We start from the raw sequence: 27,127 nt of genomic DNA, 5'->3' as shown, positions 1-27,127 counted from the left end.
ATCTGGAATTTTTTGCGCTTTCGGCCGTCAACAATTGCTCGACAAACCATGTAAAATCGTGTAATTACTCTCGCTATAAGTAACCTCAAGATATTTAACCAGTTAGCGATGAATAGCCGACTGGTTCTGTTACTGTTAGCTGCTGGCGGCCTTGTCGACTTTGCCACATCGAATTCTGTGAGTGCCACAAACCAGTCAGCTCAGGAGAAACACTTGCTATGACAATGCCTTTTCCCTCCCAAGCTGAATCTCGTTGGCAAGCACAACTATCCGGTGGAGCAGCACAAGCTGGCGACCGGCGATGGCTACATTCTCACCATATTTCGCATTCCATATTCGCCGCGTAATGGAGAGGCGCGAGCACACAAGGCAGTTGTCTTTCTGCAGCACGGTATCACTGGGTCCTCCGACGACTGGCTGCTCAACGGCCCCAGCAGTGGGCTGCCATTTCTGCTGGCCGATGCGGGCTTCGATGTGTGGCTGGGCAACTCTCGGGGCAATTCGTACGGACGCGCGAACAACGGACTGGATCCCAAGAAGGCAGCATTTTGGGAGTTCAGCTGGCACGAGATCGGTGCCCACGACCTGCCAGCCCAGATCGATTACGTGCTTGGGGTCACGCACCAGCCGGCGCTGCATTTTATTGGTCACTCGCAGGGCGGTACCGCCTACCTGGTGATGCTCGCGGAGCATTCGGAATACAATGATAAAATACTGACGACAAATCTGCTGGCACCCCTGGCCTTCTGCAGTCACATGAGGTCGCAGCTTATGACGATGGTTCTGAAGGTAGAAGAGTACATGGTCGAGGGGGAATATAGCCCCGGTAGCCTGACGCAGCACAAGTCCTCCGACGCATTCTGTGCCGCCCCGTTGTGGAAGCATGTCTGTCAAGACATCTTGTTCACGCTCATTGGTGGAAAATCTCCTCACATTAAGGTGAGTAGGGTGCGGTGTCCTCGAGGGCATTGGATAACCCAGCTCCATACCGCCGCAGAAACTCACCGCGAAGCTTCAAAAGACTGCGACGTCAGGGTTCTCCAACAGGCTGCTAAAGCACTACGCCCAGGTTTTCAAGACGGGACGCTTCGCCAAGTACGACTATGGTAATGCAAGGAATCTACGGGTTTACGGTACGAGAAGGCCACCACTCTACGCCCTGAGCAACGTTGCTCCGTTAACAGTTAACATGTTCTACAGCGACAGCGACCAGTTGCTGTCGGTCGAGGATGCTGAGACACTTGCCCAGCGGATTAGTGCCATTCAGCATCATTTGGAGGTGGAGAACTGGAACCATTTGGATTTTCTTTACGCCACAAACGTGGTGCAGGTCATCTACCGAGATCTTATTCAATCAATCCGTGACCATAATCCAAGGCTCATCTGATTTGCATGCTACTTAAATACATGCCGTAAAAGGCTTGCTCTTAATCCTCTATCCTTTTAGTCTCGAACCATTTTCTAGAGGAACTACAACGTATAATAGCCAAGGTTTCCATATACTTTTGTGCCTTTTATACCCTTGTTTTGCTTTACTATTGGCTCCTATAAGAATTGTGATTCTTAATACGAGTTTTTCCTCAAAGTCTGTCTAACATATTGAGCTATCTAACAAAATCACAGAACATTTTAAAATATCGGTTCACCCTTTATTAAGCCAAGAAATGGCTGTCCCGTGCGTCATGTCCCGTGCGACAGAGGCTTAAGTTAAACCTGTGTTTTCTTAAAATTATAACCATTTCAAAGGGACATCAGTGCACAACATTTATCAGAAACTCGCATCAATATATTGCCTCAACTTTCGCTGAAATCTGAATTTTTTCGCCAATTGAATTCCTTGGTTTTTTGCAAAGTACTCGAAAGCAATTAGTTGCCAAAAATCGACCTTGGCAGCAATTAGAGGGATAATCAAGAGCTACTTTATAATAGAATAATAATTTAGAAACTCCTTCATATTCTGACCCATTTTACCACTTGCAATGTGTAATCAGAGGCAACCAGATGGATTCTTTTGCCAGAGACCCCAAAGGAATCTTTAAATATATATACATATATTAATGATCATGTGATTCCATCAGATTAATTTCGTATAAACCGTATGCAAAATGGCAAGAAAATAAATAAAAATAATTATGCCAATCATCATTTTCAGCACGCAAGAGGCTAGAAAGGTAAGGAAACTCTGCGGCGTAATCCGAGGCGTAACAAGTTACAGCGCCTCACGCCAATCCGTCCTCTGAGGTCCGGCCTGCCTGGCCGATGGCCTTTGCCACCCCTTGCCCAGTAATGGCCATTTTGCATGCGTGCCCAGGGTGCTACCCCCACGAAGACCAGGAAGCCAGGGGGTTGGGTAGCTATAGCAACTTTGGCAAACAATGAGGTATGCGCGCCCACTCCCGACCACGCAGGCGGCTTGTTTACTTGCCTACCTCCTTGGCTGCGGGGCTGTGGCTGTGGCTGCAACTGCAATCGATGTGTGGCAGAGGTTTCAGTTCCCATTTGAATTTCGGAGCTTTGGCATCGGAGTGTCGGTCCTACGGCTAACTAGATCATGTGCTTCCTCTCGATCCTGGTGGTGGTGGTGGTGGCGTGTGTTACCATCCTCAAGGACTTCGGGACCTGCTCTCTGGCGGGCGTAATGCCACCATCGTCGCCAGCGCCGGCGCCCACGCCCCACACGTTCCGTTTCCAGAAACCGCTGCAGTGCCTCAAGAACGAGTTCTACAACCTCAACTACTTTGACTGTGTGCCGTGCAACGAGGCTGGGGACCCAGGAAAACTGCAGCCCGACAGTGAGTATGGCGACTATTGATCAAACAGAGACCCTCCTGGTCTCTGAGTATGGGTTTGAATTGGTGTCACGAGGGGGGTGCTGCCCCCACCCCATGGTCTGCCTCTAGTTTGAATAATTCAACCTTCCCCTCAGAGTTCTCCTGCAAGTGCCCTGCAGGACATATATCCATCTACGAGCGAGGCAAGACTTGGCCGACCTGCGACGAGATATGCTCCACATCGCCGGACCGAACCGAGAACTGCACGTCGGTGTGGCTGCCCCAACCAAAGCCCGCCTCGTACTGCAGCATGCAGTACCTCAATGCGACGTCGGTCTTCGCCAGCCAACTGCCCATCCATCCACTGATCTCCGGCATCATCCTCACCAAAACGAATCCAGCCAGCAACAGCAGCGACTGCCAGAGCTGCGATCAGACATACAACTTCCGCTACCAGGACTTCTGCCTGGCCGATGCCCTGCTGCGCCCCTACCTCCACTACAATGCCTTCTGGCAGGCCACCACCAGCCCGCGGACGAGCTCGAATGGACCGACCCACTTCGGGGACCTCAAGTTCGTGGCCTTCTTCTGCCTGACGCTCAGGAACGACACCGCCTGCCAGCAGCTGGCCAATCTGTGCGTGCTCTCGCACTACTCCCTCGAGAAGCACTCGCCCTGCAGCGCCTTCCTGCTCACCCAGGTGTCGGATGTCGTGATGAAGTACGCCCATTCCGGGGAGCAGGTGCGCTCCCTGCAGCCGTTCCTCTTCTACAAGAAGGGGAAGGCGACCAAGGACCTGCTCTCGAAGACCCTCCAGCTGGCGGACCGCCATCAATTGCAGCTCTTCAGCACCACCTTCGGCCTGGACGGAGGACTGAAGCGTTGGGGACCATTCACCCTGGACATGGTTAATCTTTGCCAGCAGCCGGCCCCGTCGCTGCGACTTGCCCAGCCCCAGGCCGAGGCGGAGGTGTCCTGTCAACTCTCTCTGGAGCGGATAATAGATCTGGCCGGCCAGCAGGCCAACGATAACTACCTCACGCTCTTCCTCAACTTCAGCAGCAACTGGCAGTACCTTCTCCACCAGCTGCCCGTGCTCATCGAGACCCTGACGCCAGAGAACCAGGTGGGATTTGATCCATTATAGAGTACATTTTCATGACCATTTTCCCCTGCAGCGCCCGCAGCAAGAAGAGTGGCAGCTGGTGAAGCGGTTCCAGCTTATTGCCGGCTTGCTCAGGGACAATCGCCACCACCAGACAGTGCCGCACTACGAGGATGGCCACAAGCTGCAGGTGTATCGCTCGCTGCGCTACGTCGAGGACCTGGAACTACACTACACGCTGGACGGGAGCCACAGGGATCGGGTGGGGCTGCCCCTGATCCGACTCCGCTATCGCCACATCGAGTTGGCGGGGAATGCCTCGCTCGCACAGACCTATCCGTTCCGGATGAGGGTTACCTACCAGAAAACGGAGCGTGGATGGAAATGGCTGATCCTGGAAGTGGCTCTGCCACTGCTCCTGCTGCTGGCCTTCTCGGCAGCGGCCTTCCGCTTGCAGAACCTGCGACGCAGGCGGCATGCGGAGCTCTGTCAGGCCAGCAGCCTGTGGGAGTTCCTGCTCCAGCTGGCCAGCAATGTGGCTTACGCCTTCCTGGCCACAGCTCTGCTGCTGCTGGCCCTGCACGCCTCCACTCCCCACCTGCTGAAGACTCTCATCTATTCCGGGTGCGTGCTGCAGCTGATGTTCCTGACTGTCCACCTGTGGCGATCCAGCCAACTGGAGCTCTTCCTCATCGACTGGGAGCGGCCGCGCAGCAGCTGCGAGGGCCAGCGCCTGAATCTGGACAGCTCCTCGCTCTGCTCCAGTGTGCGCACGTACGTGGCCGAGAGCAGCGTCTCCGCCTGGCGCATTCTGTTCACGGCCAATGCCTGGATCCGCCTCAGCGTGGCCCAAAAGTACTCCACCCTGGGACAGGTTTTCACCCTGGTGGCTGTGTACCAGCTCTTCGAGCGGTACACACATGGGGACGTGGGTCTGCGCTGCTGCCTGATCTCGGGCAGCTACATAGTCTCGTATCTCCTGCAAGTAATGGGACACCGCCTGCTCACCGCCAATCCCCTGCAGAAGTTTATCGATCTGTGCAGTCTGGCCAACATTTCGCTGTTCTCGCTGCTGGAGCCTGGCTTCGGCTACTACATCCACGGCAGGTCGCCCCATGGTTTCGCCGATACGGACATGTCTTCCATGATACTGCAGCTGCAGAAGACACAGAACATGTCCGGGCGTCGTGGGCTGCTCATGGACTCGGACAAGCAGGCCTACATCATTCTTCCGCCAAGAAATTTGCAGTACGTTGAGGGAGAAGGAACTTCTGCAGGATTTCACTTATCCTATATTTGTTCACAGCATCTACCTGGAGCGCCTGCTGTTGCCCTTCCAGCGCAGTGTCACTGGCAGCCTGTCGCAGACGCTGCTCTACCAGAAGGACATCATTCCCAGCATCGACGGCCAGATAGAGCGCACTTCCATAGCCTATGCGAGCGTGAATCGCTTCTTCTGCGCCTTCATCGATCATGTAAGGGCCACTCCATCCATGTTTAGAGGTCTCCTATCTCTGTTCTACTCTCTCTTGCAGGCCATTAAGGATATGGACTACATCATCAAGGAGAAGTCGGTGGTGGAAAAGTTGTTCAACTGCGAGATCGACAACTACATTACGGAGAGTGGGTGGCCCTTCAAACCATTTCCTATCACGCACAATTCTCATAGTTTCCGTTTCCAACTGCAGACAAGGGAACCTTCTACATTGACGACTCGCTCAGCTTCTCTCGCGTCCTGCTGCTGGGCAACCATGTGAATATCTTTGTCCTGGAGATCCTCCTGCTGCTGTCCATATTCCTGATGACCTCGCATCTGCTGATTGCTGGGGCTCTGGCTTGTGGCTTCAATATGGTATGATCACCATTGAGGGGTCGGAGGAACTTTACTGATCTGATCTCTCGTTTTGTGACAGGTTCTGCGACACATCTTCCGCTTGTGGGTGCGCCGTAATGTCTCGCGCAAGACTCTCATCGATGAGCGGTTCCTGTTGTAGCCCCAGTCGGAGGAGCAGCATCTGCACGAGGATGGATTCTTTGCCATTTAGAAACACCAGAAACCAGCTATGTTTTTTGTTTTTCCATTTGATTTTGCTTTTATTTTATAATCCACTCGATAGTAAGTAGTAGTACACATCCATATACAGTGATTAAACGTTAGTTATCGGTACCATAAAACTTATGTCTCTAAAAAAAAAAAAATTAATTTCAATAGTTTCACAATAAACATACAAACACATGCCATACCGTACCGTACCATACATACGCCTATGCTACTCACGGTCTAGATCTACGTAGTACCTCTTCTGTTTGCTCGCTTCACACATTACATGGTAGGTATTATTTGATTCATTTCTTATGGTTTGTTAGGATTTATAATTTCATTTGGGGCCCTCAGCAGCCCCTCGCTTATTTCTTCTATGTGGCATCGATAGGAGTAGCAGCCAGCACATCATCATATTTATCATCTAGTTTAAGTATACCTTCTGTTTCTGTGTGTGTGTGTGTGTGTGTGTGTCTCTCTGGCAATTGAAAACGTTTACGAAAATATTGACCATAGGCGATTTCGGTGTTTTATTTTATTTTAGTAGTTTTTTCTTTCCGTTTATATGAATATATATGAAAACTTGATTCTGTTTTGGATCTATTTGTGATCTGTTTTGTGATCAATGGTTTTATGTACAGCACTGGCCAGAGGTATCCATTTTGAGTGTGCAGTGCATTGCGTAGTTGTGTGGCGGCGGCTGCTGCTTGGCCTGTCGATCGATAGTTAAGAATTACTTAAATCGTACATGCTAAAACGTCAAACGTACAACATTCAAACATCTATACTGTGTTGCCTAATCGGTAATTAAGGGTTTGATTCATCTGACCTGCGAAACTTGGCTAGAATGCAGCCGAAACTTATTCTCGAGTGTCTTCTTATACGGTATACAGAATGTATGATGTTCTAGGGCTTGGGACATTAGATCCTACTGATGGATGCTGGATGGGTTATCGGTGTCGATGGCTATCGTACACACATCAAATTCGAAATGATGTAGAATTGCATTGCATGGTTACACTCGTAACATATATAATTATAAAGATGATAATGATTATAGTAATAGTAATTGATGTTAGTAAATAATTTGTTAATTTTTGTTCATCTTATTGTTTTATCGCTATCACAAAAGTAAATACAACTCCAACGCAGAGATAATAATGCTGAACGGGGGTCAGGGTCAGGGTTCGGGGTCGGGTCGGGGCGGGTCGTCTATCAAATCTATCAAATAAAGATGAAAGATGATGATGATTGAGAGGATGATTTTTCACTCCAACTTGGAACTCACTTCACAGTACATATCTAGGTTTAATCTCTTACATATATTATGGGGTATACATATTTCGACCATCGTATCCTCTCCTCTTTCTAAATTAATGTTTATGTATACTCAACACTTACGATTATATTTATGTACCTAATCATATCTCATCTCAATTCTTCAATGGAGCGACTCTTACAAATATCTAGAACCATTGAACGTAAGAAAAATCATATCAAATGACTTGGCTTCGGCTATTTACAAATGCGGATTAACACTAGATACTAAAGGGGGAACACCTATGCTGGGTTTTGTTCGTTAGAGAGCTTTGAAGTACCGGCGTGTATCTCATGTTTTCGGGGGGAAGCTTCTGAAGTTTCAGAATATAGAACGAAGACTACGGATATAGTAGGGGGAGTACGGGGATATGTGTGGCTTTGTGGCATTTTTAAAGCCCAAAGGCGGCGGCATATGCGTGCAGAAGCTGCAGCACATAATCGGCGCTCTCCTGTATGACGGTGCTGCCCAGGCCCTGCGGCCGCTGTAGCATATCAAAGTCCAGATCCGCCTCTATATCAAAGCCCGTATGATGCTGCTGCTGCTGCTGTTGATGTTGCGGTTGCTGCTGCTGCTGCTTCCCTGGCTGTTCCACTCCTAAATGCTGCACAGGCTGCGCCGGCTGGCTCGGCTCCTGCTCGTCCATGCCCTTGCGACTGGGCAAAAGCTCGTCCTATTCGTGCACATTCCGCCGCGCCCGTTTGGGCGGCAAGCAGGCACCACCGTTGTCGCCCAACGAAGCCGAGCCGCAGCTCTTGCGTCCATTCTCGATGGGTGACGGCGAGCCAGCCGCGTTGGCCGCCGCCGCTGCCGCCATTAGGGCGGGCGAACAGGAAGCGCTGCTGCCCTTGCTCAGCTTGCCCTCGAAATTGGGCAGCCACTTGGCCAGTTGCTCCTCGAAGAAGTTCTCCAAGTATTTGGCATTGGTGTACGTTTTCGTGTCCTCCTGGCGGGAAACGCGCGATCATTAGTTGTCAGTCGAATTACAGATGATCGATAACACTCACCTGATAGAACAGATATGTGTTGGAGAATATCAAGCGCACGTCGGTCACGAAACCAGCAATATCCTTGTAGTGATTGGGACTGGAGGGATCCAGACGTGTGCGTATCACATCCAGGGACATGGGACTGCAGAACAAGAGCATTCTTAGATAAGTGACATGCGGATAGGGGACGGATTTCAAGCCCTACCTGGACACAATCTCGTAGTAGGACGTGTTGGCCGGCGACTCTGGTTCACGGAAGTTGAGACTCTGCTCGTACTGGCAGTACAGCTCCAGGCAAATGCGCTGCAATATCCTCAGCTGCAGGCTGCTCAGCTCGCCCGGATGGGCCGACTTGTCGGCGGTGGCGCCCTCGTTCTTGGTCAATTCCTTGAGGTTGACGCACAGCAGACACTGCCAGCTCTCGCTCTCGTCCGGCAGCGAGCTGATCGCGGGTATGTGACAGTTCTGGTGGAACACCTTGGGGCACTTGTCGCAGCACATGAGCTCGCCCCCGTCCAGGCAGACGGCGCACCAATCCTCGTTGGGGTCATCTTTTTGTTCGTTTTTATTATTAACTGATATTATTAGTTTTTCATTTGTTTTCAGAGGGTCGGGTCGGATCGGATCGGGTCGGGGCAGTGTGTGCGTGTGTGTGTGTGTGTGTGTGTGTGGGTGTTTTTGTTTTGTTTATTGTTTGATTCAATTGTTAGTAATTTATTGTTCGTTTCAATCGTTGATTGCGCGTTTAGATTGGTGTTTCGAAAATCGAGTTTTATTTTTGGAATAGAAATAAAGAGAGCAAAGGTTATATGAGAATTTGTAGAATTAGAATTTTCATTTCGATAAACCAAACCCCAGGAGCACAGAAAAAATCCTTATGCCAAGACAAGAACACCCATACACCATGAAAAGCAGTACCATCGGTAATTCCTCGGAAATAAAGAACTCAGAGCCTACCTTCCTGCGTGTTCGACAGGTCCGTGGAGCTGTGCACCTGCGGCGAGGTGGTCTTGGTGCGGCCCTCGGGCAACACTTGCACCCCGTTCGAGTCCAGCTTGGCGATGGTCGCTATCAGATCGTTGATGGAGTCGTCGCGCACCTTGTCAATGGGCTCGGTGAAGTCCTTGGTGTTCTGCAAACAAAACCAAACGGAGACCGGTTAGCATAAGCCTTTTCGGGCGATCCTGCTGGCACTCACCTCATGGGTGCTGGGACTGGGCGTCTTTGGATTTGTCGAGGTGACGTTGGAGAGTATCGATACAGCGGGGCCAAGCCCTAGGACGGCGGCATTGACCAACGAACCATTGCCAAGGCCCGGCATGCCCGGAACGCCCAACCCCAAGCTGGGCGGAGTGCTGTTCTTGAGCGTGTTGGGGGACTTCAGGGAGATTTTAAAATTTTCCGATGTCTGGCGGCCATTGGCGAACGGCAAAAGGGGACCCTGCTGAGAGCACACTGAAAAATAGACGCGGAATGAATACACAGTTCTGGGGAGGTTCTGGGGAGCTCCTGGGGGACTCACTGTTCGACTGCTGCGCGGACTGCGGTATGTGCCACTTGGCCAGGCTGTGCATGCCGCCGCCTAGCTGCGGCGACGTCTGCGGTGGGCCGGTATTAAAGCCAGCCTGGCTCCCATGAAACCCCAACGACTGCAAGAAGCGGAAAGGAACAGTTTTAGTCTCCGTTTGGAGGTGGGTCTCTCCTCGAGGCGCGGCTTACATTCTGCATGGGATTCTGCATCATTTGTGGGCGCTGCAGCGACCCGGGCGACGGTATCTGGCCGCCTCCGCCACCTGCTCCGGCCATGGCCGCTACGGCCGCCTGCTGGGCATGGCTCGCCATGCGCTGGTACTGCGACTGGAAACGCGCCGCATTGCTGCTCATGAAATTGTTGTCCCTGGGCCCGCCTCCGGGACCGCCGCCGCCGCCCTGCGAGAAACCCTGCTGGCCACCCATGAAATGCGGTCGCATCTGCGGTCCCCCCATCTGCTGGTGGGCTGGCGAGGGACCGCCCTGCGGCCCGCCCGGATAGCTGGGCGGCCCATTGAAGCCCATGTGCCCGGCATTGGGGCTCTGCGCCGCCTGATTGTTCAGCAGGCCCCGCAGGCTGATGTCTGCGAAGGAGAAACAACGAAATAAATCAAATAAGATGCGCCTCAATGTGCAACCGAAACACCTACCCATATTCTGCGGATGTGTGGAGGAGCTTACGTGCGGCTGGCCGTGTCGCTGCAAGCCCACCGGCGGCATTCCCCCAAAGCGAACTGCGAAAAAGGAAAGAACGAAATTATTTAAACAGCTGCCCCTCAGGGAAAACAGAACGGACCACTGCACTGGGTGCGGGAACCGAAGGGGAATGAAATAAACAAACAAAAACATATCCTACCCTTACCTGGTCCATCGCCCGGAAAGGACCTGCTCATCGCCGACAGATTGTTGAACTGCTGCTGGGCCGCCGCACTGCTGTACATCGGGGGACCGTTCTGCGGGCCAAAGTTGACGGGCGGCCCGTTGGGCGAGAGGCCGGCGGACATGCCCGGCGGCAGGCCCGGCCGCAGGGGCGGCGCCATGTTCGGGCTGGGCGGCTGTCGCGGCGGCGGCTGGGGCGTGCCGTTGGGCGAGGCTGACGGGGGGTACGGCTTGCCATCGACAATGATGATGCCCAGCTGGGAGATGACCTTCTGCAGGTCGGACACCTGGTTGAGCTGCACCTGGATGCGCACGGGTATCTCCGGATTGGGTATGTCCGCCCGCTGGCACTTGAGCTTCTGCAGATGCCGCACCAGCGACTTTTTGCTGGAGAGTATCGCGAAGTCGCTGCCCTTGTCGAGGGCGTTCTGCATGAACTCGATGCAGTGGTCCGTGTTGTCGGAGAGCAGCTGGAGCGTCTCCTTCTTCTCCACGAGGACCTTCAGCTTGCTGTCGCAGACCTCGTTGAGGCGCATGATCAGCTGCTTGCCGCGCGTGTTGACCGTGTTGGTGATCTTCACCGCCATGGCGGTGATCTCCTTGATGAGGTCCTTCTTCTTGTCGTGTATCAGCTGCTGCCGGTCGTCGATCACCTTGGTGGCCGACGAGAGCAGGAACCGCTTGTAGTTGATCTCGGAGACGAGCGTGGAGAGCGCCTGCCGCGACTCAGTGGCGATCTCGTGGGCGAACTTGTACTTGTGATCCCGATGGTCGCTCAGCTGGCAGTCGCGGCACGTGAGCTTGTCGCAGGTCTCGCAGAAGAGCGACAGCTTCTCCTGGGTGTGCAGCTGGCACATGTGCAGCTTGTCGACGCCGGCCGTGCCGGCCAGCTGCTCGTTGTTTGCCTCGTCCTTCGGCTTGATCGTGTGGTCCTTGGTGATCTTGAGGCGCTGGTGCGCCTGCACACAGCTGTCGCATATGTACTCCGAGCAGTCGACGCACCACGACGTGGCCGCTGCCCCGTCCGAGCAGCTGCTGCACTGCACGATGGTCGCGACGCTCTTCTGGCCGAGCTCCGAGCCGCTGCCGTCGCCGCTCTCCCCGGCCGTGCACTGCTCGATCAGGAACTGGTTGTCCACGATGAACTCGTTCTGGGAGGCGTTGTCGCACACCGGACAGTGTATCAGCGGCGGCAGGGAGCGGTCCACCTCCGAGAACTTTGTGCTCACGCACTGCGAGCAGGCCACATGGAGGCACTCCAGCAGCTTCGGACGGTCGTTGGAGCCCAGCAGCTGGGCACAGTACACGCACTTGAACAGCGTGAACTTGGCCGAGGCCGAGGAATTCGACTCCGACTGCAAAGGAACAAGATAATCGATCTTTAATGCACAATCTACACTCGTATTGGATAAACACACCCGCCCGCCCCCCAATGCTATCTGCCCAGTGGCTGAACCCCTCTCTCGATAAGCTCTAATCAGGATCATTGCCACTTATCGCGCAGCACACAGCTCCAGGCCGTGTAAGGACAGCGCTTTCTCTGGACTGCAGTGCGGTGGAGTGGGTTCCTATCTTATCTAATCTAATCGTTTTCCATGCAGATAAGGCTGGTTATTTCAGGGTATTATCAGGCTAAAAATATGTACCTTAAAATAAATACCTCCCTCTTATGCTTAATAAATTTTATTACATTTAAAGCCAATTTCTAGACGTTTTTTCTGTGCAAAAAGACTTTTTTCTATAGGGAAAATGTCCAAAAAGGATATGGAAATGTTTTTCGGAGTTTAATCACATCAGCAGTGGGCACATATATGTTTCGTTTACGGATTATCGTCTACAGATGGTCCTTTCCAATTTGTCTACAGTTTCGGGGATATTCCCTTTTTCCCGCTGTGGATTATAAAAGAGCACCACATCACCATCGATGTGCTAGTAGATAGCATAGGGCTTCCCAATCGGCTTCCCTTTCTCTGGAAAGATGCTCCTTGGCTGTCCTTTCGCATATCGCTGTGACTTCTCTGTACCTTTTGCATAGCAACCCGATCGCATCGACCGCAGTCACCGATCTAATCACTTCGTAAATTCCTCGAAAAGACCTTGAATTCATTTTACGTAAATACGAAAGCAAACTCATAAAACTACAACGGAAAACGGATAAACCCTGTAGAGAAGTTCTGACGCTTGGCTACACGGGTGGATAGATCGGGTACTCCTACCTACTAAATAATTTGTATATCTTTCGACACTTAGCAATAATCAAGCTATGGCCACCCTTGATATTTATTATCGATTCGACACAACACAGGCTCTGTTAATTAATAGATTTATAGCCCCATTTCAATACTTTCAAGTACAATAATTCCTCTGAACTTGCAAGTAATGCACAGGTCATGTTTTCTTGTGAATTCTCTTCACATTTCCAGCAGAAACTTTCCAGTTTCGACCTTTGATCACCAAGAATCCATTTAGATTATATGAAAAAGTGGTTACACAACGTTGCAGGCCTTATCTCTGGCTTATCTGCTTTTGTTGTGATTTATGACCGGAAATTACATTTAGTCAACTCTAGGGAGAGCGAGATTATCTCACAATCTGCTCTCGTCCACAGCATTGCCCAGGCACTACCGGATACAGTCAGAAAAAATTACAATAAAAAGATAAGAAGTTGCACTTTTCTTGATTTGCAACACACAACATCTGGTCCCTGTTTGAACATGAAGGCATGACAATGTGGACATTCTCTGTCCATAGCACCAATCAGCACTTTCGGATGAGCGGAATATTCGATATTTGGCTCGTACTCGAATGCGAGAGCCTTTTGCTTGTCTCCGTTCCAAATTTCATTATTGATTTCGTTCATCGCGTGCCTCTTGTGATTGAGATTCACGCAATTGTGACATGCTCACACGCACTTTTTCGTTGTCTTGTTGGATTCGTTCATCGGTTCTTTCTGCTTCTGCGCATGTTTCTGGCATTATTCATTCAACGGACAAAATGGGCCACCAATAAATGGTGGGTGGTGGTAGGAAGATTAGAAATAGTTAATAACTTATTCGCATACCTACTAAGTATACAACAAAAATTTCATTAAAACCCGTCGAGCCGTTTGGGTGGAGTTGATACACAAACACCGCGCTTTGCTGCGCCTAAAGCCTAAAAAAACAATGGTGATGCCAAGGATCTCCCAGATAAAATGATAAGCATGAAACTCAAAACATCCTTGTTTGGGTTTCCCTCCGCTTTTCCCCGTCTTTCACCTCGAATATTATCTTGTTCCTGAAGTCTACGTTGAGCCCGAGTCGTTTCACGGGCTGCCTCTCTCTGCTTTCGTGTTTGAGAAGCACGAAGCCTGGCCATACTAGCTGAATTACGGCTTTTTCGGGAAAGATTAGATCTTCTGCGCAGCGGCATTTTCAATAATAAATGTTCGAACGATAAGCACAACTAACTGATACTCAATAAGAGTATATGTTTATATTAGACTGGGGACGTGTGTAACACCCAGAACGAAGCGTTTTCAACCTAATAAAGTCTATATATTCTTGATCAGCATCAAAAGCCAAGTCGATTGAGCCAAGTCTGTCCGTCCGTCCTGTTTGACGCTTAGCTCTTAGAGACTTTAGGAGCTAGAGCAACCAGCAGTTTGTATCCAGACTAACTTCGAACTGACGTACGTTCGAAATTATGCGATGATACCATCGTTATTCGTGCTATAAACTCTTTGTTTTATACAATTTCCATGTAAATATTAAATTTGTTCTCTGGGTGTAATTAATCGCAGTAGCTTCTGCTCTCGGAAGGGAAATTAATAGTGCTTCAAGATAAAGCTTGGCTCTGGTATCCAGCTTTTGGGGCACAGAGCTCTCTCTCTATCTCTCTCTCTCTCTTTCCTTCTTTGGGGATGCTGCCTGCTGTTGCCAGCCAACGTCTCTGTCGTCTCCGAATAGTAGTGACTGTCCCAAAGCGAAGATTGATTAGTTTTATCTCGAGTTGGAGCACATAAATCCAATTGATTGATTATGGTTGGTGCTCGATAAAGATTGTTGCATTGGTGGGCGAGTGTTTTACATGCAGCCATCGCTGCTGCTGCTGGCTCTCCCTCTCCCTTCCCCCGTTCCCCCTTTCCCTCTTTGTGTCTGTATTTTCAAACGGAAGTGCCACGGACATTGATGAATGCCCCCTCGCCGAGAGACGAAAGCTAGGGACAGGCAAAAGGACCTGTTCCTGGACCTGGACCTGGACTTTGCTGGGGGGCGGGCCACTGAAACTGCAGCTGCAGATGGGGGGGATCCACAGCTCCGTAGTTGATCCGGCGATCCATCTTCTGCTTAATGCCTCTGACGTTCGAAAGAAAGTTTCATCTTAGTTTTCTCCAAAGGCCAACTGCCCCGTTCCCGCGCTGCCTCTTCTTCGCTCGCTCGCTCTCTACTTTCGAAATGCCTCATAAATCATGCAGTAAACATATACCATACATACATAGATGTATATATAGTGAGCCATATACCCCAAAGCATACATATCTATCTGGCAGACAGGGCTGGGACGGCCACGGGTGGGCGCACGGAAGGCTGCGGCCCACTTGAAAGCCATTCATCATAATATATTTCACCCTGGCCCCCCACCGGGGCTCGGGGTGCCCTCCGCAAGAAATTATGGCACTTTGCTGATGATGGCCGCCTCCAAACGGCGATCGTGTTCGGCTTCGCCTCGTTTTCGGTTCGGCATCGGCTCGGGCGGCATCGGCTAGGCTCGGCTTGGTTCGGCTCGGAGTCGATCGTTGCGGTTCGCGGTTCGGTCCGGTCCATGACTCTCTCTCTCTCGCTCTGTCTCCCTCGGTGCTGCCCCTCTCCGGCGGGGCCTTGGCCCGAGGCATGCCATTAAAAATGTGGCGAAAAACCAGCTGCTACCCCCATGCTTTCAATCACTCTTTCGGAATGGAATGGAATGACTCGACGCAACGGAATGGATGGGATGCCATGCCATGCCATGCCATGCGATGGAAGCGGGTAGAAAACTCGTTTTCTCGGCCCGCACCTTTGCAATACTTGTACACACACACACACACACACACACACACACACTCGCACACACAGTACTATATATAATCGTGCATCTGTATGTGTGTGTGTGCTTATGTACTTCAAGCATCTACGGCTATGTACAGTCGAGTGTGGGGCCATCATGTGCTACGAATTTTAAGCATTCTTTTCTGCAAGTAACTCAAATTAATAGATTTTTCAATCATTCGAGTCAGCCGATGGGAAAATTAAGTCGTTCAGCCCGCAAAAGCTCTTAGATCCCTTGAGCAACCAGCAGGCCTCAGGTCTAGATGTGCTGCCACATGCCACATGCCACATGCCACATCAGCTGAAAAAGCTGCTCCTAAATTTGATTTGAACAGCATTTACAATTTAATCTTGCTCCAAACCAGATGCTATACAATGAAATGTAGTTTCTTTGTTTAATTAATTAATGAAAAGCAAATTCGAAATCATTTTTATAGCCGGAATGGGGGGAAACAGGTTTGTTCCCAGTTCCTTCCATAGTTATCCAACAATAAAGCATAATCCAAGAGGAAGGAAACAAGTTCCCGTGGCTCTCACTTTCTACGGCTTTCCATGGGATTACCATAAGTGAATTGACTCTGCCCTGAGGGAGGTCTCTAATCCGATTGTATCTTTTTTTGTTTCGCAAATTTCGTGAATAGCCATTAAATGCTGCGTTTAATAAGATAAATTGCAGAGACTAGGCAATTATCAAAATTATGTGTGTGGTTTCAGATCTCTCTTCATCTATGCTTCGTCTCTGGCGCATAAATCGGTGCCAATAGACCAACAACAACATACATTGCTTGGCCATGACTAAAAGAGCCTTAAAAGAGCTTCATTTAGGTCTTGGCCCCTCGCTGTCGTGTCTCTTGACTATAGCCGTTCTTTCTAGCTCTTTTAAAACATAGACAATACGAAAATGTATCTATAAAGAGTTCCAAGGAGGGAATAACGCATTCTGCCATAATTGTTTTCCATTCAAACTCCACAAACTGTTAGTTTGGCCACAAGAAGAGACACGCCACACGCTCGCCCATGGCGAAAGGCGACAGAAAAAAGTCCAATGCAAAAATACTCTAAATCAATTTCAATTAGAAAACGTTGAAAGGATGCCCCAGCAACAGAAGCAGCAGCGGCAGCAGGGGAGCAGACCCCACAAAAGCTTCGGGGAAGCAGGAAGCACTAGAAATGGTTATTGATGGAATGGAAAGGCATGGAATTGAATGGCATGGCATGGCATGGCATGGCGGGTGACATGACAACGGCTGAATGAGTGCATTTATGATTGATGTCATTTTGATGAAAATAATTCTGGAAACAAAAAGTTTCGGCCACTCTCCGCACAGTCCACAGTCCTCTCTGAAAGGGCTTCGAAAGGTCTGTCTGTCGCCTGATGAAAGGTCTTTAAGAGGTTTCGCCTTAAATTTAATTTAAATTCTATTTATGGGGAGTTGAGTGTTTTCCCAAAAAAGTTTCAGTCTCGTTAGTCCAATAGAAAACTTTCGTTGCTCAAATGAAATGAAAGAAGTTGTACAACTGCGTTCTAGACACACACAGTCCCCGTCTCCGTCCCCGTCCCCTTTCTCTAGAGCGTACTCTCTCCCCACTTTCTCTTTTGGCACGGAATCGGTTAAAAGAGTGTGGAGGGGAATGGGAGGGGGACCACTGACAACTTTCAGACACATTTCACATTCGAAATCCATTTTCTGAGGCACCCCCAGACATAATTCCATTAATTTCCTATATGCCAATGACGATCCCTCCTCAAACGCCATCCGTAAAGCCTTCTGAGGGATTACTGTTCCCCTGCAGCCCTGACAGCAGCCCATCAAAGTATTTTGAATATTCAGTGCTCATCAGTATTCATCACAGCGGAAGATAATTAACTGGACAATCGTGTGACACGAGTGACTGAAAGGCCAAAGCGTCAAGGATTTATGTCGCACTTCTGCAGATTTTTGATGAGTATTAAAGAAACTGAATCGAAATCCAACCACTCCATTGGAAACAGCGAATGGAACAGGGGCTTTCGAGCGAGAGCAACATTTTGGTATCAAAACCACGTTCCTGGTCTCATTGCCCTGGGATTTATTCTGCCACAAGTGCAAAGCAGAATGCCCGACCATCCAAAAACAAAATACATGTTCGTCAATGATTGATTTTAATATTTAAAAAACAAATTCATGTCGTGTGCTTGACGAGGCATATTGGCTCTGAAGACTGGAATAGAGGTTTGGTAAAAACCACTTTGTAAAAAAAAAAAACCAAATACATGTCTTGTGCATGACGAGATACATTTCTGCGAAAAATCTCATCCACCGCTGTTTTAGAGTTTTCTTTCGGTGTGTAGATACTCGACAGCGGGCAAACAGACAGCGACAGTCGTGAAACCATTCGTTTCAAAGGAAAACATGCATTGGGTAAATAATGCAACATATTGGAATATTTAATGGTATTTGCCAAGTCCGGACGGCATCAGTATATACTAGAGCACAGATGACTGGCATTCCCTGTCTTCTTTATCTCCAGAGTTCAGTTTATTGCAGTCTATTTTTTAAAATTTAATGAGCAGCGAGACGCTTGAGACGTGGACTGGACGACCGTTCGAAGGGGCATTTCCAGATATTCCTCCCGCGATTTTCCCAGCTTAAAGTTTCGCAAGCCAATTATCGGTGGTGCTGGGAGCAGACTCGAGCTAAAAGGGTTTCGCCGTCCACACGTTTTAATCACATTTCATTTAAATGCAATTTGAGAAAAGTTTCGAAATATTCTGGCGTTCACCTGGAAGGCCTGGACTTCGGAGGAAGGGCCGTGCTGTGGGGCGGGTGTGTGGACAGCAGCCAGCAGTTTCCTGTATTCTTGTTGCACTGTCCTGAGGGCTCTCTGGCCCAGCCCCAGCCCCAGCCCCTGCCAGTAGCTCTGCGTCTGCGTCTGCTCCATCAAGCACAGAGAACCGCCCGCTGTCCTAGCCATAAATCAGTGCAATATGAGACATGCATCACGTGGCACTGCGTGCGTCCGTGGGTGTGTGGGTGTGCGTCAGATGTACGGAGGCCCAGCGGGGCGGCCATTTCTGCTTCTGAAGCCGTACCGATGCTGGTGGTCCCGTCCCGGTCCGTCGTCCCTTCGGGGTTTCTTCGTATTTCAGGATGTAGGATATAGGATATAGGATGTGCAGCCCTAGCACAGGACGGGACGGGGCGGGACGGGACTGGACAGGAGACAAAGCAGCGTTCGTTCTGTTGATTGTTGCTCCTACATCAATTTGGTTTATTTTGCAAATTCCCAACACAAATGACAGAAATCAGACGACAGACAGACACACCCACACACACACAGCTGTATGCAAGTGTCCTTTGGATCCTTTGATTCAACAAAAGCTGCCAAATTAATTACGTTTAGAATTTCTGCCGGGGACAGGATTTCATCAAATTGCATCCAGCCCCGGCCCGCGCCGCCTCCAGCCATTGTCTAGACAGACAGACAAAATCCAACATTCATTCCACGTGAATGGGATGTGACAATGTAATCCCACACTCCTTCTGTTTTTCGGACAGATACAGATAGAGGGAATCTTGAAAGAAAATATCGCAGGGAGAGAAATCTTAAAATGAAAATTTAAATAATTTACAATAATTGATTGAATGCTTCGTGGGATGTAAATTCATTTCGTACAGTTTCCAGATTATGCACAGCGCCATCGGCGTATCATCATCCATTCGATACGCCTCGCGGTTCATTAAATCTGTTTTGGAAATAATCGAATTGGAAATGCCTCCCCGTGATTAATGCTTTGGCGTGATTAGGTTTCTAGAGGTTTCTCCAGGGCAATAATAATTGTAATACTCGTAGATAGAGAAACACTCGGAGAAAACCCTGACGAGTGCCTTTATGGAATCCAGTAAAAGATCTCCCACTCTTTGCATAGATCCTGTAGTAGCCTTTCGTTTATTGGATCATTGTGATCTTTGGGACATCTTTTCGGAGGTATAATACTCCCCATTTAATCGAGTGTGTCCCTGCGAACAGCATTGAGCACTAACATCCTTGCCTTGCAAATCGAATTGAGAGTTCTATAAAGTCCCCGAATTTACTTTTCTTTGGCTATACAGTTATACCATTCTTTTCTCTGAGTGTAGCTCCCATTTTTACGATTATATTCTACAGATATGATAACGATAATAGTTATGATTAATGAAGGAGGGAAAATACCACAGATCTAGTGTGTGAATCATAGGAAGAGAAATTCCCCATAAGAGGTCCCACCCCCTCCTCCCTATCCAGTGCCCACTGACACCTGAAACATCAAAGTCGAAGACCATCCAGACTCATGAATCTTTCCACCCTTCCCGCAGCCTCTGAAACATCGCATCAACAATCGCATACACAATATCTGTATACAGGGGAGTGAAATCTTTTGCTCTTGAAATATTTATGAGGCTTGCAATAAACTAAAATTTCAAAGAGACAAGCACTCTCCAAAATGGCGCCCATAAATTGCCAACGAAAAAGGAAGAGCGGGAGCGGGAGAGCGGCAGAGCGGTAGAGCGGGAGAGCGCTATGCTATAATACATCGTATATTTTATACTCTCCGTATAAAAAAGGCAGAAAACTTGATTGTACCTGCGAATGAGCCAAAAGGAGAGGAGCAGGCTAGGGCCAAAGGCTGGGGCCCAGGTTGCGGCGCGATTTATGCGATGCCATCGACTTTTGCTGGAGGGGCTCAGGGAGCAGGGAGCACCAGCAGCTGATAAATATTAATGCTGCTGTGGTGGGAGGGGGAACGGAACACAAATACCAAATAAAATTATAAATATTCAAGCAAAAGCAAAAGCAATTCCGAATCGGGGCAAACGCACTTCAAATCTAAAGCGTATCTATTCCGTATGCCATTCGAATGGGAACGGAGGGAAGTGGGAAACGAAAGAACGCCATTTTGGGGCCATTGGCCATTGGCCATTCGGTTTAATCGTGGACACATCCGGCGGACAAACGTCGCTGCAATTTCCGCCCAAGAACGCAGGAGTCGGAGTGCCCTCCAGTGCCCTCCACCACGTTATGGACCAGCCCTAATGACCAGAGATTACATTTCATAACGCAATTTAAGCCACCAAAAAATATATACATGTATACTCGTGAACATATATTTAAATGATGCCATAAAAAGTACTCGTATGCATCCAAAACATACATGATTTCGCAATTAGAGGGATAAATATGGGGAATATATGTTTGGTATATCGTATATCTTTCCGAGAATCCGAAATTCAAGTGATTTTTCAAGTGCCTGCCTAAGTGGTTTTTGGGTATTCCAAGATCTAATGGTTTCCCAGCAAGGATAGCATAGACCATAGACATTTACTTTGAGGTCTGTCAATTAATGGTTTGTTTATGACAAGCCAGTAGATAGATACATAGATACACACAATCCCGCAGAACGAACGAGTGTACTTCAGCTGTGTGTGTCCTTCTCCGGTTTGCTACCAATTTATGGCAGTCGTAAAGATTTAATTGTATGGAAATCGTAAATGGCACGGAAAGAACCAACTGAAGAAAAGTTTTGCTTTGCTTTATGGGAAAATCGATGGAACCCATTAAAAGTGAACTGCCAAAAAGAGCTGCAGGAGCAGTACGAGTAGTCGTCGTGCTTGTGTGTAAATAAAATAGAATATTCACAGTAAATGTCATCATTTGGCATCATTATGGATTCCATTGTGGCCGTGCCGTGCCCTCCTCATCAGGTGATTCATTGGAACTGCAATGGGACTGCCATTAATTCCAGACTCGGGGCAAACTGTTTCAATTTTTATTCAACTATAACCAGCCGAAAAGGTTGGAGGCATCCGTGCCGCGACACTCTGCCACTCACTTTTGAGAAAATGGCGCTTGTCTATTAAGAGAAAGAAGGGTTTAGTGTAATGTTTACCCCGATCGTAGGCCAATTCCCGTGCAAAACCAATTCTAAGGCCTCCCCTGATTGCCCTTCAGTTTGGATCGCACAACTGTTCGCTTAAGCAAATGCCAGTCGATAGTTCATTCCATCCATTCAATCTTATGATCTATATTCCTGCACTCTGGCGATCTTAATTCGACCCGAATGACCCATATTCGAGCTGTTTTCTATACAGAAATGACCGTTTCTCTCTCGCTCTTCCTGTCTCCCGCACACGAAGCACCATGAAGCACATGAAGCACTGGTTTGAGAGAGGCACTGATCACTGATCGGGTATATTAAACAACTCACAACCAGATGGTAATCCGTTCTCGGCTTTTTTGTACCTTGTATTTTTGCGGACACTTGTTTCTGTCTGATATCACGGGAGTCTGCCCATAAAATCCTGTTGCTCTAGCGCTAGTCTCTTTCCCATAACCGAATGGCCCATGGATAAATTCGCTTCGAGAATTTCGTTTAACCGAATCGGCTGTTAATAAATGCTATATATAATGATTAAGTGGAATGTATACCATAGAGACGAAAGAAACCAAATAAAAGAACAGCTGTTGGGCTTCCTGCGTGTGCGATTTCAAGGTTTGAACCTTCAATGACAAATACTCGTCTCTTTCTTTCGAGTCACTTAAATAATCAAAGAAACAAGACCTAATGAGTTGTGCTTCATTGAAAAGAATATGGCAAATATTTGGTATGCATATTTATTCAGCTGGTGATCTCTCACCCGAAAAATTGAGAAATGAAAGTCCACCGAATGTGTCCTTGAAGTGAATGGAAACAATAACCTCTGGAGGGGTTTCTGCATGCTTAGATCGTTGTATCATCTTCGATTGTAGTCGTAGACCCTGTTGCAGGTACAGGTACGGTAATTATTACATTCCCCTCAAAGGGTATGTGTCCCTCGGTGGGGGGGAGGGAGGATGCGGGGGGCTAGAAATGAAACGAAACCAGAAAACCGCAAACTAATGAACGGACTGGCACTGGAGCTGGTCTCTTCCCCGGGAATTTTGGAGCACAGAGCGGCTGCTGCAGACGACGCTGGTTTGGACGTTTGTGGTTTTGTCGGTCCGACAGGGGGGGCTGGTGGCGGTGGCTCCATGGTCTCTAGAGCTTACCAAAGCCACCGTCGCAGCCACCGTCGCCGCTGCCGATGTTGCAGCCCCAGACCCAGAGCCAGCCACTGCCACTGGCACTGCTTTTGCTTCTGCTTCTGCTTCTGCCGTTGCTGCTGCTGCTGCTGCGGTTTGCGGTTCTTTTTGTGCCTGGTGCAATTGTTCCTGCTCCCGGAGGCCATGACATCAACAGACACAGCCGCACACACACACACACAGACAGATAGAGATGTGTACAAGTATTTTCCAAAATGGCGATTGGCCCCCAAGCCTAGAGATAGATACACACAAACCGGTAAGACTCCAACGCCCGCGGGTGTATGCTGCCACGTGACGCAGATGCAGTGATGCAGGAATCGGAATAGGAAAACACATGTATATATATATATATATATATATATAACCAATATATGTCTGTGTACATGGATAGATCCAAGATTGGTATGGGCGTGGGTGTGGGCGTGGGCGTGGGCCAAAAGCTGACGCAGCTTAAAAATCTGCTTACGTCTCTCGTACTGGATTGAACGTCAGTCGGGCTGTCGCTTTTCAGGACTTCTGCGGCTTATGCGGGGGAGGGTCGGGGGGATGGAACTCTGCCAGAGAGATGAATCTCCCCTGCCCCGGCACTCCGCCACTCCAATCCGTAGGCTTATAAGCCTATTCCCCCACTCCCCGCATGGCAAAACGCTTCAATTTAAAGTTACGTCAATACTCTCCCTCTCCCTCTCTCTCTATCTCTTTTGTTGGTGTTTTGGCTGCAGCTCCCTCTCTATCTCTCTCTCGCTCTCTGTTTCTCTGCTGTTCTCCGTAGCCCGAGTGCACAATTTTTGTTGTATTGTGCGTTATAATCCGCTTTTTGTGATCGGATTATGTCCTGTGTAGCACCTAATCCCCGGCAGAGGGACAGGAGTGTGATAGAGAAAGCACAGACGCACAGACACGGTATGGTACGTCTGTCTCCCTTCCGTTGCCACACTGATCCCCTCCCCTCCCCTCCCCGCACCATCGAAGTCGCAGTCAACTTTAATTACGCACTGGACTCTGGACGACGTCCGTTCCCTCCCCGGAAAAGCAATTAAAATGTGTATCCCTGAGAGGAAGGCTGACCCGGGCAACGGGAGAGCCAGAGTCAGACGACGACGACAGGTGGCGGAGTGGCAGAGTGGCGGCTAAGCGGAGTCTCAGGTAGCACCCGACGCCCGCCCGCGTGTGGAAAGTGTTTTCACAAGCATTTTCCAAGAGATCTCTCCAGGCAAGATTGCAGGGGCAATCAAGCTAATTAGAAACGTAATTCTTTTGAATTTTTTTGGTGCTGCTATTCCGATGGACTTCGGCGTCGGTCGTCGGTCGTCGGCTGTCTGGCAATTCCAACACTTTTGCTTTGCTTGCATATTCTCATCAAATTAGAGTTAATTGTACATCATTAAAAGCAAATTCTAGGAATTCATTTTACGTTTCGTAGGAACAACAACAACAACAACAACAACAGCGAAACAGTCAGCAAAACAAAATGGCCGCCCCTCTTCAGTTTTTTTTTTTTTTTTGCTTTTACCCATTTATTGTGGTGTCAAATAATTTAATTGCCACCTGTCGCATGCATGTCTCCCATACATCATATATGCATGTATGTATGTATGTATGTATGTATATTATGTACACCATATGTAAGGAGATACAGACGAGTATGCGGCCTTGTCGAGGGTTGTTCGAATGCCATGATCTGACACGACATATGGTATTACAGCCGCAGACTCTGCTCCTCCCTTCTCGGACAGCTGTCACTTTTAATGACTTCGCGGCGCCATCTTGGAAATAGGTAGAGAGCTGATGGCTCTGGTTTGTTGTTGTCTCTGGTTTAAGCTTCGCTCGTTGGCCTTCCCCAACCTTCCCCGTCCCTGCTGAAGGCGCAACAATTCTGCGAGTAATCCGCGCTCTTCCATCCCTGAATTTTTGATTACCCACAACAACTGCGTGCATTTCGCAACTGTAAATGGAACGCCATTTTGCAATGGTCAGCCATTTCTGTATCATTGTGTCGGTGTGTCCCCTCGTCATTTTCGACACCTTTCCGCAGTAATTTATGTACTTTCCACTTAAATGCGTTTCGAACCATTCATTGTCATCCTCTCATCTTCCGAAATATGGGCATTAAGTGATACACGGAGCACTGCAGAGGGAGATGGATAGATATTGTAGGCTATGGCCCAATAACTTGTTGAGGGTTGATCTCCGGGGGCCCTGGGGGGGGGGGGCTTTCCTGAAGTGGTGCCCCCACCGGCTACAGTAAACACAATCGTATGCATGATTGACAGACGGACTGAATGAGTGCATGTCATTCCCAGTGCCTGCCTTGCTATGCAGCTGTCTGTGTGTCTGTGTGTGTGTGTGTGTCCGTGCCTACTCCAAAAACTATACTCGAGGCAAACATTTATTTGCACAGTGCAGTGCACGAGCGTCGCTACAGGAAAATAAAAACTAAGAAGGAAGGCGGCACTCGGAACATGTCTGTCGGAATCTGAATATTTAGAAGAGCCTCACGTTCCGTGGAGCGGCGCTCAAGCGTGACGACCAGAGAGAGCAAACAACAACAAGAGCACACAAACACACGCACACTCTCTCTCTCCACACACACACACACAACTTCTGATACAGGTAAAGCGAAGCAGCTGCAGCTGATATCGATGGAGAGATAGATAGATGAAGACAGTGTTGCCAATTTCGCCTTTTTCCCGCCAACACACACTTTTTAGCCCTCTTCTAGCTGTCGGCAATGTCGGGCTAGCTGGGTTTTTCGCCCTTTTCTTTTAAACGATCTTGTATCAGCATTAATAGCCGCACATATTTATGTTTTCTCATTTCTGGAGATTGAAATTGCTCGACTACCTCACGGATCAGCTGGCTCTATTGCTTCTTTACCGCAATCTACCGATCCCTAAACCTGTGACCCTTTCAAAGGAATACATATATAAACCCAATGGGATTTCTTTCCCTTAGCAATAGAAATCGTCGACAGCTCTTCCCGCTCATTTTTTGCAACATTCGTTTGCCATTAGCTTTTTTTTTTGTATTTTTCCGCTAAAATAACAATTTTGTTTATTCTCAAAAAAACAAACAACACTGAGAGGAGGAGGACAGACGGGTAAAAGCTCTTCAGGAAAGAGCACTTTACGTGTGCATGTGTGTGTGTGAGCGAGTGAGGTTGCATTGCGAGTGTATGTTTGGATGACTTCGGATCTGGAAACTGGAAACCAGAAACCGGGCAACGTGAAGCGGCACGAGACTCGCACACGAAAGTGAAACACATTCGACATTTGTTTGTTTGCATTGGCATGGGAAAAAGATAACAAAATGTTATTTTGCACGAGACGAGAGCGAAAAAGCGATTGATAAGCCACCAGCGGCATCAGGCAGAAACCTAAACTGTTTACCCAACTACAAATACATGCACAGGTAATGGGGATAATGTGTATTCCAGACCGGCTCTTATCACTGCTGAGCTGAGCACGTGCGATTGCTTCCAGGTTGAAATTAACCTCAATATGCTAATTGCAAGCCCCTCTCTTACCCGCTTCTCGGCGCTGTCGCAGGGATTCCCCATGGAGGATGTGCTGGACGAGGATGTGGATGTGGTGGCGGCGCCGCTGCTGGCCGTTGCGGTGCTCTGCATATTCATCTGCGGCATGCCATCCGATGGCCCGGTGTCCAATAGCTCCTGTTTGATCCCGGCGATGAGCGGCAGAAAGTCGTTCTTCAGATGATCCAAGTCCAAATCCATTTTTGGGGGTATGTCTCTTCTGTTATGATGTCCGCGTGGGTGTGGTTGGTAGATGTGGGCGGCCGTAGAGGCTAATTATAGCTCACTTGCTTATAGACGGGGTCTCTCACCAGCAGCAGCTGCCCTTGTGGAACATTTTTTGCGCTGCAGGATTACAAATTGGTTTTTGTGTTGATAATTTCCTTAATCCATTCCGATGCATACACACGCACACTCAAACACACACACACAAACGCGAGCGCGCGACCTACGAAAGTAACGGGACGGGCTGGCGGGCGCGCGGGCGGGTGGTAATTGAGGCAGCGCAGCCACAGAAACAACGCCAATTTACGTTTTTTACAGAATTGGTTTCGCTTTCGCTTAGAATTTGTTATCGTTTTGCCTGTGTCACAGTAGCTAATGGCATCTTAGTTGGCTTTTCATTTGAATGCTAATACATTTTCATTTCACCTTCGACTTCGATTTGACGCTCGCTTGCTTTGCAAAAAAATTTTCTCTCTGCGCTTCGCACCAATCTTCTCACGGAGCGACAACTACAACTTTCATTTTATACGTCCACTTAACTTCTCAATTTCTCGTCGTGCACTCACACACTGCTAAGCATCGGCA

General features: G+C 48.9%; 3 protein-coding genes and 1 long non-coding RNA gene across 9 annotated transcripts; 2 read left to right on the top strand and 2 right to left on the bottom strand.

The window, feature by feature from the left end:
* Positions 1-87: 87 nt before the first annotated feature.
* LOC108154865 (lipase 3-like) lies at positions 88-2,063 on the top strand. Its single transcript, XM_017285294.2, has 3 exons — positions 88-177; positions 244-939; positions 998-2,063. Exons 1-3 carry the CDS (start codon positions 109-111, stop codon positions 1,385-1,387), a joined length of 1,155 nt encoding a protein of 384 aa, XP_017140783.1. The 5' UTR covers positions 88-108; the 3' UTR covers positions 1,388-2,063.
* An 81-nt stretch (positions 2,064-2,144) lies between these two features.
* Positions 2,145-6,516, top strand: LOC108154859 (meckelin). Its single transcript, XM_017285286.2, has 7 exons — positions 2,145-2,792; positions 2,927-3,897; positions 3,950-5,124; positions 5,183-5,351; positions 5,412-5,499; positions 5,565-5,728; positions 5,790-6,516. The coding sequence occupies exons 1-7, from the start codon at positions 2,552-2,554 to the stop codon at positions 5,868-5,870; spliced, it is 2,889 nt and encodes a 962-aa protein (XP_017140775.1). The 5' UTR covers positions 2,145-2,551; the 3' UTR covers positions 5,871-6,516.
* Positions 6,517-6,919: 403 nt separating this feature from the next.
* Positions 6,920-26,823, bottom strand: LOC108154858 (transcription intermediary factor 1-alpha). 6 transcript variants are annotated; one of them, XM_017285280.2, is made up of 10 exons: positions 26,309-26,823; positions 10,611-11,988; positions 10,405-10,488; positions 9,944-10,338; positions 9,747-9,873; positions 9,423-9,679; positions 9,182-9,356; positions 8,430-8,799; positions 8,243-8,366; positions 6,920-8,181 (listed from the first exon to the last, which is right to left on the bottom strand). In XM_017285280.2, the coding sequence occupies exons 1-10, from the start codon at positions 26,516-26,518 to the stop codon at positions 7,909-7,911; spliced, it is 3,393 nt and encodes a 1,130-aa protein (XP_017140769.1). In that variant the 5' UTR covers positions 26,519-26,823; the 3' UTR covers positions 6,920-7,908. The 6 variants fall into 6 exon arrangements, with proteins under 6 accessions (XP_017140769.1, XP_017140770.1, XP_017140772.1 ...); XM_017285281.2 differs by having other exon boundaries at positions 6,920-8,178; XM_017285283.2 differs by having other exon boundaries at positions 8,430-8,775.
* Positions 20,812-26,301, bottom strand: LOC117186921. The gene is made up of 2 exons (XR_004471767.1): positions 21,961-26,301; positions 20,812-21,436 (listed from the first exon to the last, which is right to left on the bottom strand). It is a non-coding gene; the product is annotated as an uncharacterized LOC117186921 (long non-coding RNA).
* Positions 26,824-27,127: the final 304 nt, after the last annotated feature.

Source organism: Drosophila miranda, chromosome 2 (assembly GCF_003369915.1).
Source record: "Drosophila miranda strain MSH22 chromosome 2, D.miranda_PacBio2.1, whole genome shotgun sequence".
Taxonomy (NCBI): domain Eukaryota; kingdom Metazoa; phylum Arthropoda; class Insecta; order Diptera; family Drosophilidae; genus Drosophila; species Drosophila miranda.
Note: the sequence above shows the minus strand (reverse complement) of the source record. Positions and strands in the feature narration are given on the sequence as shown.